Genomic DNA, 20,274 nt, shown 5'->3' with positions numbered 1-20,274 from the left:
TTATAATCTGTCCTTTTGTTAGACAAGGAATCTACTTACCTTTTTTTATAATAATATATATTTTGCCCCATCCTTTTACCTTTACTCTATATGTATTTTCTCTGCTTCAAATGAGTTTCTTGTATGCAACCTATTGTAGGATTCTGGTTTTTAATTCACTCTGCTTTTCACTTATGTTTAAGGGAAAGTTCATCCCATAAATGTACTTACTTGCTTAGTGTCATAGCTATCCCTTATATTATAGGCTGCATATCTAATGATATACAGACTTCTGTTCTGTTACTGGCATTTTTCCTGGAGTTGTCAGGGAGCAAACATCATATTGACTGCTACTCAACTGTTACTGAAGTTCCACTGGCTCTCAGGGAGGTGACCACCTTCCAGGTGAAGGATTAAGAAGGACTCTGTCAAGAATCTTATCTACATATGATTTCTCTCTCATCACACTCAATTTGGATAAATGTACAACAGGAAAACAATGTAAAGACTGACAAATTGCTTTCTGGGGGGGGGAGGGGGAAAGAAGTAAGATTGGGGGGGAAAATGTAAAACTCAAAATAAATTTTAAAAAAAGAATCTTATCTACAATGAATAAAAGAGAAATACCCCTGTGATTGTCCCAGAACAATCTATTGCCTTTACTTTTATAGAGATGGAAAATGGAGGCATCCTTGAATTCATGGGGAATAACCTCTTCATACCATATAACCTGGAAAATTTCAGTCAGGTTTTTGAATGGGCAATGGAGCCCCCATCTTGTAGATCTCAGCTGGAACAGAATCAGCACCCAGTGCTTTACCACTTGAAAGGAGCATAAAGGCATTCAAAACCTCTCAGATAGGTAGACTGACTTCAACTTGAGGTAAACATTTAATGGCTTCTGCCTTGATTGAGATCTGTATATAATATTTGTAGATTTGACCAAGCCCTTTGATACTGTCAGTCATGAGGGTTTATGGAAAATCATGTCAAGATTTGGTTGCCTGGAAAAGTTCATCAGTATTGTCCATCAATTTCATGAAGGTGCACTTGCCCGGGTTCTGGATGATGGAGGATGCTCTCAAGATTCCTAATCACCAATGGAGTGAAACAAGGATGTGTCTTTGCTCCCATATTTGTTAGCATGAAGTTTTCTACCATGTTATCAGATGCCTTCACTGAGGATGAACAAGGCCTCAAGATCAGCTACTGTATTGATGGCAAATTCTTCAACTTGAAGCCAAGACCAAAGTGGAAGGAGTGTTGGAGCATGATCTTCTGTTTGCAGATGATTGTGCATTCAATGCAGCCTCTGAAGCTGAGATGCAATGAAATATGGATTGATTTTCTGCTGCTTGTGTTACTTTTGAAAACACAGATGCTTCATCAGCCAGCACCACGCCATCCATATGCAGAACCATCAATTAAAGCAAAAGGAAATGTTCTGAATACTGTGGACAACTTCACTTACCTTGGTAGCGTCCTTTCCAAGGAGGTACACATTGACGATGACCAATACACACATTGCCAGAGCTAACTCAGTATTTGGGAGGCTCCAAAAGAAAGTGTTGGAGAAGAAGAGGTTTAAGATTGACTACCAAATTCAAGTTTACAATGTTGTTGTGATGATCTCATTGCCTGTGAAACCTGGATAGCCTACCAGTGCCATGTCAGGAAACTGTATCACTTCCATTTAAATTGTCTTACGAAGATTATGAAGATCACCTGGTAGGATAAGATACTAGACACTAAGGTCCTTTCTCCAACTTAACTGACTAGCACTCCAACATTACTACAAGGAATGCAACTATGATGAGCTGGATATGCTGTTAGAATATCATACATATACTTGACAAAAAAACACTCAGCAAGGGGGTCAGAAGAAGCAATGCTGAGAGACCTTGAAGGTCACACTGAAGAGCTTTAACCCTGGCACAGGACCACCCATCATGGCATGCCCTCATAAGTAAGGGTGCTGTACTTTATGAGGAAGGCATAATTGAAGCAGTTCAAAAGAAACGAGTAACTACCCCAGGGATTCACCTGGACCATTTGTGCCCAACCTGTGGTAAAGCATTCTAAGCTCTGATTGGTCTAAGCAGTCACAGTCAGACACACTGTATTGTCTCAAACATAGTGGTGTCATTTTGGTCTTCTTTGATTCTGAAGGACAAGAACCAATAAACCATTTAATGATAGCCTAACTATTAATTTTTACTTTACTTAAACAACTTTGACTCGCATCAGTTTGCATTCTAAAATCAAGCACTTTAGCTCAACTAAATTTGGGATTAAAACTTTTAGTAGAAATATACATTCACTTATATTTCTAGGAATACCATTTGGGGAAAAAGCTACTTTCCATGAACCAGTGTCTACATATACCTTATTCCTCTTAACATGGGAAAAAAAGTAAATAGTTTTCTCTACTTAAACCTTAAAGAATCTATAATCAACAACAAAAATTCTACTTTTTTTTTTTTTAGCTTTTGCAAGGGAATGGGGTTGAGTGGCTTACTCAAGGCCACACAGCTAGGTGATTATTAAGTGTCTGAGGCCAGATTTGAACTCAGGTATTCCTGACTCCAGGGCCAGTGCTCTATCCACTGTGCCACCTAGCCACCCCCAAAATTCTGCTTATATAAGATACCAAACAATACTCTAGAGATCTAGTCATATGAATTTTGGACAGAATTTCTTTTCAAAATGGTAGTAAATAAGCAACCATTATATTTTTATTTTAATGATATTAAAAATTAGAAGAGAAAAAGGTCATATATCTCTCACAGTTATGAGTAGGAGATGTCTTAACCAAACAAGAGATAAAGACAAAAGAAAGGATGAAATTACTTTATATGGAAGGCAAATAGATTTAATATAATGAGGATAAGAAGAGAAGTAGTTGAATGGGGAAAAAAAATCTTTCCATAAAACTTCACAGAAAAGGGTTTGGTATCCAAAGTTATATAAACAACATAAACGCTATAACCACCAGATAAGTGGTCAAAGGATATGAACAAACATTCTCAAAAGAATGGCTTTTAACAATTATATGAAAGAATGCTCCAAATAATGCAAAACAAAACAACCATGATATTTCACCTCATACCCTACAAAATGCCGAAGATGACAAAACATAAGCATAGTCAATACTGAAGTACATGTGGAAAGATAAGTGCACTATTACCTTATTGATAGAACAATGAATTAGTATAAACATTCTGGAAAGCAATTTGGAATTACGAAAATAAAAATTGAGTACAATGTCTCAACCCAAAGATGTCACTGCTAAACTCTAAGCTGACCACTGATTAAAAACAATAACAATAGATAAAATTAAAGCAGAACTTTTTGAGGAAAGAAAGAATTAGAAAAATATGCTCATAATCTGGGGAATATGCACTACATGAATGTAATGGAATATTACTATGTTGTAAACTGAGGAATTTTCCAAAAATGAGAGGTATGGAAAAACACACACACACACACACACACACACACATACATGTACTGATGCAATGCAAACCCATTAGTTTTAAAAACAATTTATATGACCACAATAATATAAATGGAGAAAACAAGTAATAAACTTGATCCCTAAAAGACAAATGAGAAAATACTTCCCTCCCACTTGTTTGCACAACTTGGGAGTCCACAAGTATTGTCAGATTTTTTCCAAGTATTGATTGACTTTTGCCAATTTATTTCTCTTCATGGTATTTTGTCTTAAAAAAAAATTATTCTCTGAGAAAGGAAAAATGAGGTAGGAAAAGGAAAACTGGAGAGGCAAATTAGACAACAAAAGATATCAATAAAAATGTATGTTTAAAAATATGACAGTTCAAGGAGTAAAATGACTACTAATTCTGAAAGAATTTATCTCTTCTATCTTGAATTGCTTTGTGACACTAAAACTTCCCTTGATATTAAAAAGTAACATAAGACCCATGACATAGGTAATGGCTAATTTAGTGTCAAAAATATTCAGGAATATATAAGTAAATCAAACAAATACCATTTATAAAATACTATTACTTCAACTTCAGCTATGCTTGTCATACAAATGTCCACTTTTTACATAATCTCAATGTACAGAAAGTCAACAATACCAAGGCTTTTAACAGAGGTTACTTCACATTTTTCAAAAAACTAAAAAAATTCTAAAATTCATAGTTAACTACTATTTGCATAATTATTAAAATTTTATGTAAATTACTTATGTACATATTATACACAAATTTATGTATATATTACACACTTCTTTGGGTTTCCATAAGTTAAAAAACCAATAGATTCAACTTGTTTTCCTTGGTTGAAGGATTTCAAGTCACTCTGTTACACAGTGCAACAGACTTTCCACAATTCAAATTTACTTACATTTCTACTTAATCTGTCTTTAAGGCACTGACTATCTTTTGTATGTGGCACAGTAACTTAATACATACTAAAAAGAAAACAATTTACCTGGATAGGCGCACTGAAGAAGAGCTATTGATTTACCCCCAGGAGCAGCACACATATCCAAAACTCTTTCCCCATTTTGTAATTCCAGAGCCAACACTGGGAGAAGGGAGGCAGCATTTAGAAGATAATATCCTTTAAGTTTACCCAGATGATGTCTTTCTGAAGGTATCCATCCAGGAACTCTACTAATATAGCATGTCAGTGATTTAGGATAGTATGGATAATAATCTTGAAGAAGGGTATGGTATCTCTTCTGGAGTAACTCCTTCTCTAGTTCAAAAGGAAAGTTGAATCTATTAAAAAGGACTGCATGTTGCCAGCATGCTGGAGATATTAAGATATCCCTGGAAAAAGAAAGAAAAATCAGGAAAAAGATTAACATTATAGACATTGAATTTTAAAATCATTATTAACTACAAAGGTAAAATTCAAGTTCAATCTCTAACTAGTGATTCTATGAATAGGTAATTTGACTTGTTTCTACATCATTTTCCATCTATTAAATGGGAATATATGTCTAACACAAAAGTGTATTATTTAATAAGATTTTATACAAAAGATTGCTGCTAAAGTAGAACGGGAAATTGTTATTGTGTCCAAGTACAACTGAACTATTCTTTCTTAAAGAAAGGTTAATTAGTAGAGGAATTTCATTTTTAATGTTAGTATCATCAATGAAAGAAAACAGTGACTCAGATAATATAAAGGTTGATCCAAAATTTTGATACAGGGATATAGGGATAAATTTTATGACTTTCTGTGATAATAAATTTATTTTCCTAATTCTACTCTGCTTTATCTGATAAGTTAAACTTATATTCTCTCAGCTCATTATATCCGAAAGGAGAAACAAAGCAGATGGCAAATGGGATGTAAGTCTTGATTATAAATTGTCAGATATGTCAGAGAACCATTTTAATTTTTTGGCCCTAAAAATTTACAATTCATGTTCTTACATGGATATTAAAATTAAAAGTGAAAAGTCATAATTTATAAAAACAAAAAACTCTTCAATTTTATTATGGGGATCTTCTCACATTAGTTACATTACCTTTATTTCTAGATATTAATAATAATTACTATGTTCAATATCTTAATTACAGTTATAAAATATTACTTGTTTTGTTCTTTAGTAGTTTCTTATTCTTCACTCTGAAGGAAAAAATGAAATATGCCTTTAGGCTGGATGATATTAAGCTATATTTAAGGAGTTCTAGAAGAAGCCTGAAGAAATAGTCAGATATTTAATATTCACAAGCAGTTTTTTAAAAATGTAATACCTTAATCTATTGTATTTCTTAAGCTGGTTCTAGATTCTAGCTACTAGCTACAGTTAAGAAACAGGGGCAGCTGGGTGGCTCAGTGAATAGAGCACTGACCCTGGAGTCAGGAAGACCTGAGTTCAAATGTGACCTCAGACACAATAATTGCCTAGCTGTATGACCTTGCACAAGTCACTAAACCCCATTGCCTTAAATAAACAAAAATTTAAAAAAAAATAAGGTGAAAATCAGGAAAGAGAAGCCCTAGCTTAAAGCAAAATCCTATTCTTAGACTCAAATATTCTTACTTGTTAAGAAAAGGACCTCAGGACCAAATCCTCCCCAAGCCAGCAGGATTCCCAATGTGCTTCTTTTTTCAAATGGTTTTTTATTAGAGGCTTAAAAAGAAAAGAATAAATAAAATGAACTCCCCTTTAAAATTTAGCCATTCTTTTTTTTTTTCCCCAAAGGATTTCAAATATTTTTGATAGGAAAAATTGGTTCCATTCAAACTGTGGTTGAAAACTGAACTCATAGCTTAAACTTGGACTAAAGCAAGTGTTTTTTCCATATCTTGAAGTTTTCAGTAAAGTTAAATATAACTGGTTACAAAAATGAAGTTTCTGGCAAGAACATGCATGTAGAGATTACTACAATAGTCTATTGTCTCATTCTAAATTGAAATTAGTCAAGCAAAAGAAGATACATTCATTTACAGTATGTGAGGATTGGAAAGAAGATTTACAAGGCAAAGATTTTTTTTAATTTAAGGCAATGGCGTTATGTGACTTGCCCAAGGTCACACAGGTAGGCAATTATTAAATGTCTGGGGATGCATTTGAACTCAGGTCCTCCTGACTCCAAGGGTTGGTGCTCTATCTACTGCACCTAGTTGCCCCAGGGCAAAAATACACAATTGATTCAGGTTATTCATTAAAGTCTCCAGACAGAGAATTCAGTAAAATTATAGCAAACCAAAAATCTAGAAAACTTAAAAGAATACAAGAGTCTTAGAGATGTGAAATAAGTGTTATTTGATTCATGTTTTGTGGCATGATCTCTGTGACTGGGATAACATAATCACTTCATGAAAACAACTCACTTTTTTCTTTAATATTCTCATTCCTATCTTGTCCAATGTGAGGGGAAAAAAAAGAGGAGGAAATGACAATTTTAAAACTGTAAAAACATAATCAGGGCACAACTGTATACAATACACATATCATACCCCAATTTTCATGCCCACCATGTCTTGCTGTAATCTCCTAGAAGGGACATATTCAATCATTTAAGGTAAAGAAAAAAATTGAAACCATGGGGAAATGAACTAGCTAAATAATCTGAACTTTATTGAGATTAAATACTGCACATATTTGGGACATAAAGTAAATACATGATTACCACCAGTTACTGATTCATGTCTCTAGAAAAAATTTTAGTGAAATTTTATCATCTCTTGAGTTGATAGTATCTTTATTTTTTTTTTTTTGGATAGGACCTGAAATTTTTATTTTCCATTTCTATCACTGAAGAACTTCCTCTATCACTTTTGATTAGCACCTTTTTTCTGCAATTTATAGACAGTTGCCTGGGCACTGAGACATTGGCAAGTATGTACTAGAAATAGTAGTAGTAGAACTTGGGTCTTCTTGTCTCAAGTTAGTTTTCTAATCCACTAGAATAGGGACTGGATCTGTGATTTTACTGGTATGGGGCACTACCAGATGAGAAAACTCCTTTAATAAAAGTAGACCTACATATTCTCTACAATTTATAGTTTTTACAGAGTTGCTTACAGCCATGTAAAATTATTTGCCCAGGGTCACAGTCAGACTTGAGTAAAGGTCTTCCTGGCTTTGAGGTCTAACTGTACTGCTTCTATAAAAATGGAGTTTTCCAATGTTCAGAAATAGTGACATACCACAGGTATGAAACCTCTTATTAAGGTGATTAAGTCATCCTTCATCGATCCCCAAAGGTTTTCTTTGTTTTTTCCCCCCTCAGTTACCACAAAGGTGGCAACACATATACAGAATTCAAAATGTATATGCCAATATACCACAGATAGGAACCAATGAATATAGTTCAGAGACTATGAAATGTGCCTAAAATTTTCAAAGCACCTATTCAAAAGTCTCTACAACTAGTAGAATCTTTTAGTTCTTTAGTAAAACAAAAACAAAGAGAAAACATTTAAATACGAAAACTCAATAGGTATAATGGCAGACTCATGTCTCAAGTCCAGGCAGGAAAAGGGTAGACTGTACTATTCCGTACTGCTTCTGAAATAAAAAGAATATTCTCCTTTAGTTTCCTTGTAGTTAAATAGGATATTATTGAATATTGAAATTGAATTATTGAATACTGAAAATTCTGGGGGAGAAAAAGACTCATTTCCCTGAAGGTAAAATGATTGCTACAAAACAATAAGGTGTCTGATAAGTTCCACAAGATCTGCACATACATACTTTCACTATTGCTATTCTCTCTGGGCTGTGCCACCTTGTATTCTCATTTTAACAAGAATCATAGTCAACATTCATATAGAGCTTATTATGTGCCAGACAAAGTGCACTAAGGATTGTATGGCAAACATACAATTTGCACATCTATCTTAGAATACTGGAAAAAGGAGAGCAGTCCTTGAATCTCAAATGTTCACTCATTCTTCAAAGGGACTCTCAGTTTGATTTTTCTTAACACCATCAAATAAACAGGTAGTTTATGTTTAACTTCCACTTAAAAACAAAGAACTAAGAGATTCACAATCTCTTTTACAGTTACGTTATAATTTTTAGGAAGCAGAATTCTTAGGTTCAAATCCAAGCTCTGATACTTACATAATTGTGCATCTTATGCAGGTCAATTAATCATTCTGAGTCTTACTTTCTTCATCTGTAAAATCTACATTAGAAAAACTCAGATTCGGGGCAGCTAGGTGGCGTAGTGGATAAAGCACTGGCCCTGGAGTCAGGAGTACCTGGGTTCAAATCCGCTGTCAGACACTTAACAATTACCTAGCTGTGTGGCCTTGGGCAAGCCACTTAATCCCATTTACCTTGCAAAAACCTAAAAAACCCCTCAGATGCACTACAGTTCTAATTCTATGATTCCATAATTTAATGGGATGACTATTTTTCCCTTAAGTAAAGTTAACTACAATCCATCTACATGAAAGAGTTGGTCTGCCCCAAAATGAATCACTGTGTGGTCAACATAGTAGGAAACCTCTCTGAATTTAGCTAAACTGATTCTCAGACAAAAGATGTATAATCATCACCAGACCCCCCATTATAGGCCTTTCTAGAAAAACAGGAGCTTGTGTTCTACTGAAATAGGTGAACATGCCACAATGAGTCATCAGATTAGTACCTGAGGATAAATTTTGGGTTTTTTTGAAAATAAATCCCCATGGAGCCAACCCAGTAGCTGCTTCCAGAGCGCTCAGCACATGAAAGGTAAGGAAGTGGAGGGAGACTGACAGGGTCTTTCCTCTGTCCCCGGGACAGGATTCTTGTGCTTTGCCCAAATTCAGACCCTGGTTGCAGTCTGGAGTCCCCCATTGTCATAGGGCAGGGACCCTCCTCACAGCTCCAGGACAGAAGGGAGGGTGTATGGCCATCCACAGACCAAAATACAGGAGAGGAGAACAGTCAGAGACTCTCTTAAGACCTTGAAGGACCTGAGCTCCTTGTGGGAGGTCATCCAATAATACTCAAAAACTCAAGAAGCACCCCAAAATCAGCATACAGGCTGGGAAAATTGTAAAAAGAAAAAAGGAACCTAACCATGGACAATTACTTTGATCCCAAGGATCAAAACACACACTCAAAAGATGAGAAAGCCCAAGCTTCTGTATCCAAAGCATACAAGAAAAATAGGAGTTAGGCTCAAACTATGGTAGAGCTCAAAAAATTTTGAATATCAAGTAAGAGAGGAAAAGGAAAAATTGGGAAGAAAAATTAAAGAGATACAAGAAAAACATGAAAAGCAAGTCAGCAGCTTGAAGGAGAAAAAAAATACTGAAGAAAACAACATGTTAAAAACCAGTTTGGGTCAAATGGAAAGAGCAATTCAAAAAGTTAATGAGAAGAATACCTTAAAAAAGCAGAATTGGCTAGATGGAAAAGGAGAAAAGAAAATTCTCTAAAGAAAAAAACTCCTTCAAATGTAGAATGGAGCTAAAGGAAGTTGATGACTTTGCAAGGAATCAAGACATAATAAAACAATATCAAAAGAATGAAAAACAACTGTCCTGGAAAACAGATCCAGGAAGGACAATTCAAAAATTATTGGGCTACCTGAAAGTCATGATCAGGAAAAGAAACTTGACTTCATTTTTAAAGAATTTCTACAGGAAAATTGCCCTGATATTCTAGAAGCAGAGGGTTGAGTAGAAATTGAAAGAATCCACTGATCTCCCCCTGAAAGGAATCCCCCAAAAAACAACCACCAGGAATATTATATAGCCACGTTCCAAAACTCCCAAGTCAAAGAGAAAATATTACAAACAGTTAGAAAAAAACAATTCAAATACGTGGAACTACAGTCAGAATTATGCAGGACTAGCAGCATCCACATTAAGGGCTCAGAATATAATATTCCAGAAAGCAAGAGTTTGGAATCTAACCAAGAATCAACTACCCAACTAAACTGAATATCCTCTTCCAGGGGAAAAGGATGGATTTTCAATGGAACAGGGAATTTCAAATGTTGCTGTTGAAACAGCCAGAGATGAACAGAGAGTCTGATATTCAAGTATAGGACTCAGGTGAAGCATAGAGTAGGTATATGGAATGGGTAAATTATGAGGGATTTAATGATGATGAATTGTATGTATTCCTGCATGGGATGATTAGGCTGATAATACTCATACAAACCTTCTGATTTATTAGAGCAGTTAGAAGGAGCATATATAGACAAGGCACAGAAAGGAGCTGAACATTATTAAAGTGGAATCAACAGGTGGAAAGGAAATGTACAGAGAGAAAGGGGTAGGATAGACTAAGATATTCCATGTAAGAGTTATAAAATAACTTTTGCAATGGTATGAAAGGAGGTAAGGGGGGGGGAGGAATGAGGTAACCTTCATTCTCATTAGAAATGGCTCAGAGAAGAAACAATATACATGCTTAATAGGGTATAGAAATCTACACTAAAAAGGAGAGAAAGGGGTTGAGAGAAAGGGGGCAGGGGAGGAGAGGGGGGATCATGGGAGAGGACAGTCACATATAACACTTTTTTTTTTTACTTTTTGCAAGGTGGGTGGCATGTCCGGGACCATGAGGCTGGGTGGTTGCTGGGTCTCTGGGGTGGGATGTAGGCTTGGGGCCTTTTGGCCCCAGGGCTGGTGTTCTGCCCACTGTGCCTCTCCACTGCCCCAAAGCATACATTTGAAGAGGGACAGAGTGAAAGGAGAGAGAAAATACACTAAATGGTAGTGGGGAGGAATGGATGGAGGAAATTACAATCAGCAACAGCAACAGTGGAAAAATATGGAAGTAACTTCTCTTATGGACTTATGATAAAGAATGTGATCCACTCCAGAGACAGAGCTGATGGTATTGGGAACACAGATTAAAGCACTTTTTTTCTCTTTCTTTCACTTTATTTCTTGTGAGGATTTTTATTTTTGTGGGGGGGGGGGTTATGTTTACTCTTACAACAAGACTATTTTAGCAATGTGTAAATAAAAATGTAAATTAAAAATGAAATAAAATAAAAAATAAATCCTCATGTTTCTGGGACAGAAGGCACCTATTTCTGATAGACTGAGCATCTTATATGTATGATGAAACAGAGAAATACTGAAATATAAAAGAAAAATCTAATCTGTCAACATCCTTTATCTGAAACTTTTTTGCAAAAAGATTAGCTCCTTATTATTCTGTTATAAGAAATGATGAGCCAAACACTCACAGAAAAACCTGGACTTACATGAGTTGATGCAGATTGAAATGCTTTATGTACAGTGACAGCAATAATGTAATATGATCAGTTGTGAATGACTTACCTATTCTCAGCAATACAATGACCCAAGACAAAGCTGAATGACTAATGAGGAAAAATGCTACCCATCCCCAGAGAAAGAACTGAAGATGGCTAAATAGAGATTGAAGCATACTTTTCACTTTATTTTTTTTTGGGGGGGGGGGGGTCCTATGTTTTTTTTTTTACAAAATTTTTATGGAAATGTTTTATGTGACTACTTATATATAACCTATATCAAATTGTCTTCTCAATGAAGGAGAGTGAGGAGGGAGGAAAGAAGAGAATTTGGAACTCAGAATTTTTAAAGTGAAGGTTAAAAATTGTTTTTATATGTAACTGGAGAAAAGAGGAAAACACTAAAAAAAAATGAGAAATTCAATGACCTACCATTTATTACAAGTGACTAGTAGCAAGTCAATTCCTCAATTTTCTCATCATTCAAATAGCCATAGGGTAAATATGTCTTTCAAGCAGATGTGATTTATATCTTGGATCTCTTTGCTTTGTTTTAATGTGGATTGTATAAATATGATAGAAAATTTGCACTTTGTAGTACATTTTATATCAACAGAAACAAAAACATTCATCTCTAATGAAAAAATAGTTCCTACACATTTCTCACATGCTAACATATTATTATTTCTTTAGTAACCCAAAGAAATATCTCAAAATTTTTAATCCTCTTTGTAACAATGGAATGTAGAAATTCTGGCTTTGCAACAATACTATCTCTGTGATCTTCAACAAATTACTTTACTTTTCCTAGATCTTTTTCTTTACCTATAAAATGAAGGGATTGGATTACACAACCTCTAAGATTGCTTCCAACACTAAATCTATGATTTTTTAAATTCTATGGCTGAGTGAGATTCTGAATTTTCTTCATTTAAAAAATTTATAAAAGCATAAATATTTATAATGGTATACTTTTACTGAATTGTTGTCATAGGAAAGTCAATGGAACAGTACATCTTAAAAATGCATTTGTAAAATTAATGACTGAGATTAGAATCAAGGTCTATCGGAACTGGAAGGGAGTTTAATCAAACCAAATATTTCCTCTCCAACTTCTCTGACAAGTGATTATCTAACCTCTACCCACCATTCTATTTCATCTCAACTATAAACAAGGATAGTCATACCTTTTTATCTTGATCACCCAAAAGAAGAAGTAAAGGTTTTCTCTTCTAAAAACCTTGTAATCTGACTTTGGACTTCATTTAAGTGAAACTTCTTTCCACTAAGTTACCAATTATGTCTTAACTGACAAATCTTCATCTTTCTCGACCTTTATGTAGCACCTCTGCAACAGTCACACTACTGACGATCTTGATACTCTCTTTGGGTTTCATGATTCCGTTAGCTTGGTTATTTAACCTACCTGTCTAAGCATTTTTTCTCAAGCATTTCTGGAGTATTTCCATTTATGTTCCATTGAGTAATGGGGTATTCCCCAAGGTTTTATCCTGCAACCACTTCTTTTTTCTCTCAATGTTTCAAGGGGGTTCAATGATCACTTCTAAGAGGATGACTTCCAAATCTACTTCTTAGTCTTAATCTCACATCAACCACCTGCTAGACATTTTGAATTTTATATCTATAATAGTAAAACAATAATAATGATAAGGATGAGAATTATAAAACACTTGCTTTGTTTCATGTTTTGGACTTTAGAAAGATTAGCTCATTTGATCCTGGTTCTTATTATCCCTTCTATTACAATCTTTGCTATCATTACCCCCTTTTACAGATGAGGAGACTGAAGCAAGTAGATGTTAAAAGACTTACCCAAGATCACATAGCTAGTAAGTGTTGGGCTCAAATATTAATTCAGATCTTCCTATATCCATTTCACTACTTGGCTACTTTAAATTTTTTTTCTTCTTAGACTTGTGATTTCATTAGTACAGGAAACACCTATCAATGTATTTTAGCAATTGTTCTACAACTTATGGTCTTTGCCTGCTATCGGGAAAATTAGGAGTTAAGTTCCTTTCCCAAAATCACTCAATCAATATGTATCAGATACTGAACTTGAAGTCAGGTCTTCCAGATTTGGAGGTCAGTTTTTTATATGCTATATTATCCTGCTTCTCCATGTTTCTATTAATGAATTCTAAGTTTTTATTAGATTTTTTTGGGTTTTCATGTCACACTGCTAATTTCATGTCATGCTGCTAATTTCATGTCACGCTAACCTCTTATAGTTCACTAAACACCCCTTCGACGGGGCAGCCAGGTGGCTCAGTGGATAGAGCCACTGGCCCTGGAGTTGAGGACCTGAGCTCAGGTTCTATCTCATATTTAATAATTACCTAGTTGTGTGACCTTAGGCAAGTCATTTAACCCACTGACTTGCAAAACAACCCCAGGCCATGGATTACTACAAGTTACTTCTATATCCTGAACTTGTAAAGATGATTTTAAAAAATTAAGTATAATATTTCATATTTATCTTTATTAAGTGCTCCCTTACCAGCTTTAGCCTTTTGATCTAGTCCAGAGGTTTTAAACACAAGGATGCGGAACCAGATTACAATATTTAACAAAAATAAAACATTGATAATATTAATGTATAGTTTTCTAAGTCAATATGTAGTCCTCTTTACATAAGATTTAGTGGCCCTTATTTTTAAATAGTTTTAACATCACTAGTCTAGTCTGTCAGAATCTTTTGGATATAAAGGTTCAACAATCCCCATGTTAGCTGCTACTCCTAGTATCCTATCATCCATAATTTTGATAAGGATATCACCTATGCCTTCATCCAAATCATTAAGAAAAATATTGATCAGAAAAAGATCAAGTATAGATCACTGTACTATACACATCCTTTCATGGTACCATTAATCCATTCATTATTCCTCTTTATGACTAGGCAAGTCAATCAGTTTCCATTTTTATTTGGGATAGTTGATGTATCTCCTCACTTAGGTTTTGTTTCCCTATTAACTAGTTTTCTCTTCTTTTCCTTAAAGTTCATTTTTCTAGGCAGAGACAAAAACAAAACTTGTTAACCATTTTTTCTCTTCTTTTTCCTAAAGTTCATTCTTCTGGGTTGGGACAAATCCTGCATTGTCCTGTCCTTTCCTTTATATGACATCACTGGCCAGTCTTACCCTTCTTTGAATATTTCTCTTTTCATAAACAAACAAAAAAAAAAGCCTTTTTATGTAGGCTTCAAAAGTCACTGCAACTAGACTTCAAGGTCATGTGAAACTTTTTTATATTTATCCTAAATCTCATATACTAATACTAATACCTTCTGAATATTTTTTAAATTTTAATCAAGAAGTTATTTCCCAATGTTTCAAAAACATGTTTTCAAAAACTTGTTCATCATTCATGTAGTAAGAAATTCTTTCTTGAGATTATTTTATCCATCAAGCTGGATTTCTCTGTAGAATTTTACTCTATGGTCCTCTGTCCTTACTCTAAAATCTTTGAAAATCTACCCTTTCAAATATTTAATTTCTTTCCTGTAGAAAACTAATTGACACATAAAGATCTGAATCCTTTACCTTGATCATATCAGTACCAAATTAGGTTAATTCATTCAGACATGAATTTTCTAAGCAGGATAAAATTTATAACAGAAAAAAATTCTTTCAACTACTTCTAGATGTTCATCCTCATTCTCTTCTGTCCTTTAAAAATGTTATTGAGTTATCTTTTCTTAGATAAAATGAAGTTCAAAATAAAGACAGTGATAAAAGAAGAAATAAAGAGATAAAAGATGATGCCCTTTTAAAGGAAACTTTAAAAGGCAGCATTGTTTTTAAAAATAATATTTTAGTTTTAGAAATTAAATGTTATATTCTTACCTTTTCAGTTGAAAAAATGAAAAATGTTTAGCTATAAAACTGCAGTTAATTCTGTCAACAACAAAAATCTTGTTGGTATTAACAGGAATTGGAAGTAAAAAGCTAAATTCAGTTAGAAACATATAATTCAAAACTCACTTCAAAGTAGGGAATATTCAATAAGATCTAATTTTCCAAAATTTTATTTAGTTCCTCATCCCACTCCCATCGAAGAAAATATAGAATAACTCAATTCCTATCACCATAAAAATCATAAAATCTACAATTCCAAATTATAATTAATTCTCTGGCACTTTCTCAAAAGATACTTCACTAGAATAATAAAATTTTTATACTAACCTTACTGTAATCCATGAATCTCCAAGTTCTTTGATATACTGCTTCTCAAAATGATCCAACACAACTTTGCAAATCTGTTTTGTAAGTTTACTTTCCGTCTTTGGTTTCAGCTATGACAGTGAAACAAGAAAGAATTACTGAGGTATATTGGAGTTATTTCATATTTCTTAAGCATAGATCGATCAAAACACTGAAATTTTTCCAACTAATATTAAAATATTTTAAATTGCTTGCTAACAATCTTTTAAAACATAGGACCAACATTAAATTTCAAAAGCACAGAACTGGCCACTTCCTGAGCAGAGCCAAGATGATAGAGAGAAGTTATGAAGCTCCCTGAACTTTTTTCATTTTCCCACTAAAATAACTTTAAATGAAGTCTCTAAACAGACTCTAGAGTGACAGAACTCACAAAAAAAATGGAGTGGAACAATTTTTCAGCTCAATGTATCTTGGAGGGACTTCAGGAAAGGACTGCCTCATTTGGGTAAAAGAAGAGCACAGCCCAGGAGAGGTGAGGGCAGGGAATCCAGCCATAGCCTCTTAGCTGCAGCACAGATCAATAACCAAGGCTTCTAGGTTCCAGATAGGCTGGCCAGCAATATAGCAGGCCAGTAGTGAGGGCCCCAGCCCAGCCAGTAGCCATGTTGCATGTCTCAGAATGCTAGTAAAACTGACAGGCCTGGGCCGGGCTATTCTAATGCAGGGAGCCACCACCACCTTCAGCTTGAGAGCAGGAAGTCAGTGACCAGACACCAGACCTTGCTCACAAGAAACTCACAAGAACATAGCTCAACTCCTAAAATGAAGAGAAAAACAAAAAGAACCCTAACCACAGAAAGCTGCTTTGGCTACAGGAAACATCAAAACCTCATTTCAGAAAAGGAAAGCAGTGGCAAAATTCCATCAGTTGGGATTATGAATTGGTTTCAAGTCTAAAACTCCTCTCAGAAGAGCTCAAAAAATGCTTGGTTTTTGCAAGGCAATGGGGTTGAGTGACTTGCCCAAGGTCACACAGCTAGGTAAATAACCACTTAGCTGCCCTGCTCAAAAATAATTTTAAAAAATCAAGTAAGAGAGGTAGATGAAAAATTTGGGAAAGAAATGACTTATGCAAGAGACTTATAAAAAAAGAGTCAACAATTTAGAAAAGAAAGCACAAAAATTGAAGAAAAAATATCTTTTAAAAGTAGAATGGGCCAAATAGAAAAGGAAATACAAAAACTAACTGAAAGAAATCTTTAAAAATTAAATTGGGCAAGTGAAAACTAATGATTCTATAAGATATCAAGGCCATCAAACAAAATTAAGACTAGAAAAATGAAGAAAATGTAAAGTACCTAATAGGAAAAACAACTGACTTGTAAAAAAGACCCAGGAGTGAGAATTTATGACTAACTAGACTACCTGAAAGCCATAATAAAAAAAGAACAAGGAAATTATCAAGGAAAACTGCCCTAACATCAAAGAATGAGAGGATAAAATAGTTGTTTAAAGAAGTCATCAATAGGGGCAGCTAGGTGGTGCAGTGGATAGAGCACCAGGCCTGGTGTCAGGAGTACCTGAGTTCAAATCCAGCCTCAGACACTTAATAATTACCTATCTGTGTGGCCTTGGGCCTTGCAAAAACTAAAACAAACAAACAAAAAGTCATCAATCACATTCTGAAAGAGATCCCAAAATAAAAATTCCAAGGAATGTTGTAGGGAACCTAAAGGGAAGGGAACCTAAAGGTACCATAGATGATAAAGTAATAACACTAAATATTTATGCACCAAGTGGTATAGCAGTCAGATTCTTAAATGAGTTACAGGAAGAAATAGAAAGCACAACCTCCCTCTCAGAATTAGATAACTCTAAACACAAAATAAACAAGAAGTTAAGGACATGGATAAAATATAAGAAAAGTTAGATATGATAGATCTCTGATGAAAATGGAATAGAGATAGAAAAGAATATGCCTTTTTCTCAGTAGTACAAGGAATCTACATTAAAAACTAACAATATATCAGAAATAAAAAAATTTCATAATAAAATGAAGAAAGGCAATATAATCAAATGCATCTTTCTCACAAAATGATGAACTCAAATTACATGTATTACAGAACCATGGGAAGATGGGCTAAAAATTAACTGGAAACTAAATAATCTAATCCTAAAGAATAAAGGGCTTAACATCAAATCATAGAAACAATCAAGAGTCTGCCAAGGCAGACTCAGAAACTTTTTGAAAACAATTATAAAACACTTCTCAAGAAAGTTAAATCAGATTTAAATAACTGGGCAAACATCAACTGTTCACGGATAGGTGGAGTTAATATAATAAAAATGACTTTTCTACCAAAACTAAACTACCTATTTAGCATCCTACTAATCAAAATTCCAAAAAATTACTTTAATGAGTTAGAAAAAGTCACAAGTAAATTAATATGGAGAAATAAAAAGTCAAAAATTTCTAGGAATTTAATGAAAAAAAACTGCAAAAGAAGATGGCTTAGCCCTACCTAATCTAAGATTACATTATAAAGCATCAGTCATCAAAACTGTGGGGTGGCTAGGGGGCACAGTAGATAGAGCACTGGCCCTGGTGTCAGGAGTACCTGAGTTCAAATCCGACCTCAGACACTTAATAATTACCTAGCTGTGTGGCCTTGGACAAGCCACTTAACCCCATTGCCTTGTGAAAACCTTAAAAAAAACTGTCTGGTATTGGCTAAGAAATAGAGTGGTGGATCAGTGGAATAGACTAGGTGCAATAGCAAGAAACAATTATAGTAATCTGCTGTTTGATAGACTAGCTAATGGGATAAAAACTCTCTCTTCGATAAAAATTGTTGGGAAAATTGGAAGTCAGTATGGAAGTAACTTGGATTAGACCAACACCTCACACCCTATATCAAGATAAGATCCAAATGGATACAGGATTTAGACATAAAAACAATACTATAAACAAACTAGAAGATCAAGGACTAGTTTACCTGTCAGTTCTATGAAAAAAGAAGCAGTTTATGACTAAGGAAGAAATGCAGAATATCACTAAAAACAAACTAAATGATTTCAATTACATTAAATTAAAAAGCTTTTGCATAGACAAAAACCACTGTAACCAAGATCAAAAGAAATGTAGTAAACTGGAAAACAATCTTTCCAACTATGTTTCTGAAAAAGGAATCATTTCTAAAATATACAGAGAACTGAGTCAAATTTTAAAAAATAGCCATTCCCTAACTCACAAATGGTCAAAGGATATGCAAAGGCAATTTACAGATGAGGAAATCAAAGCAATCCAGTCATATGAAAAATTGCTCTAAATTATTACTTATTAGAGAAATGCAGATTAAAGCTTCTCTGAGGTACCACCTCACACCTCTCAGATTGGCCAATATGACCAGAAAAGAAATGATCATTGTGGGAAATCTGGGACACTATTACATCGCTGGTGGAGCTATGAACTCATCCAACCTTTCTGGAGAGAAATTTGGAACTACACCCAAAGGGCAACAAAAATGAGCATACCCTTTCATCCAGCAATACCACTACTGGGTGTATACCCTGAAAAGATGATGAAAAAGGGCAAAAACATCACTTGTACAAAAGTATTCATAGCAGCCCTGTTTGTGGTGGCAAAGAATTGGAAATCAAGTACATGTCCTTCAACTGGGGAATGGCTTAGCAAACTGCGGCATATGTATGTCATGGAACACTATTGTTCTATTAGAAACCAGGAGGGATGGGAATTCAGGGAAGCCTGGAGGGCTTTGCATGAACTGATGATGCTGAGTGAGATGAGCAGAACCAGAAAAACACTATACACCCTAACAACAACATGGGGGTGATGATCAACCTTGATGGACTTCTCATTCCATCAGTGCAACAATCAGGGACAATTTGGGGCTGTCTGCAATAAAGAATCCCATTTGTATCCAGAGAAAGAACTATGAAATTTGAACAAAGACCAAGGACTATTACTTTTAATTTAGGGGGGGAAAACTGATATCTTATTGTCTGATCTTGCTCTCTCTTATACTTTATGTTTCTTCCTTAAGGATATGAATTCTCTCTCATCACATTCAATTTGGATCAATATATACCATGGAAACAATTTAAAGACTGACAAACTGCTTTCTGTGGCGGGGGGGAGGGAAGTGAGATTAGGGGGAAAATTGTAAAACTCAAAATAAATAAAATCTTAAAAAAAAAAAAAGAGGACAGTAATGAAACCAGATACTAAAACCTATGGGCAGCAGTCAAAGTGGTTTTTAGGGGGGAAATTTACATTTCTGCATGCATTTGTAAAAAAAATAGAGAAAAAAAGATCAATTAATTGGACATGCAACTAAAAACTTGAAAAAGAACAAATTAAAAATCCTCAGCTAAATAATAAATTAAAAATCCTGAAAAATATCTTCAGGGTC

General features: G+C 34.5%; 1 protein-coding gene across 3 annotated transcripts in view; it reads right to left on the bottom strand.

Annotated features, from left to right (window-relative positions):
* The window catches only part of NSUN3 (NOP2/Sun RNA methyltransferase 3), a 114,246-nt gene that overhangs the window by 73,663 nt on the left and 20,309 nt on the right, over positions 1-20,274 (bottom strand). For all 3 annotated transcript variants that reach the window (XM_074192299.1, XM_074192300.1, XM_074192301.1), the window contains 2 exons: positions 15,860-15,969; positions 4,444-4,787 (listed from right to left, as the gene is read on the bottom strand). In XM_074192299.1, the coding sequence (XP_074048400.1) occupies positions 4,444-4,787; positions 15,860-15,969 (454 nt within the window). The remainder of the gene's footprint in view (positions 1-4,443; positions 4,788-15,859; positions 15,970-20,274) is intronic.

This window comes from Macrotis lagotis, chromosome 6 (genome assembly GCF_037893015.1).
Source record: "Macrotis lagotis isolate mMagLag1 chromosome 6, bilby.v1.9.chrom.fasta, whole genome shotgun sequence".
Taxonomy (NCBI): domain Eukaryota; kingdom Metazoa; phylum Chordata; class Mammalia; order Peramelemorphia; family Peramelidae; genus Macrotis; species Macrotis lagotis.
This window is presented reverse-complemented; position numbering and strand designations above follow the sequence as displayed.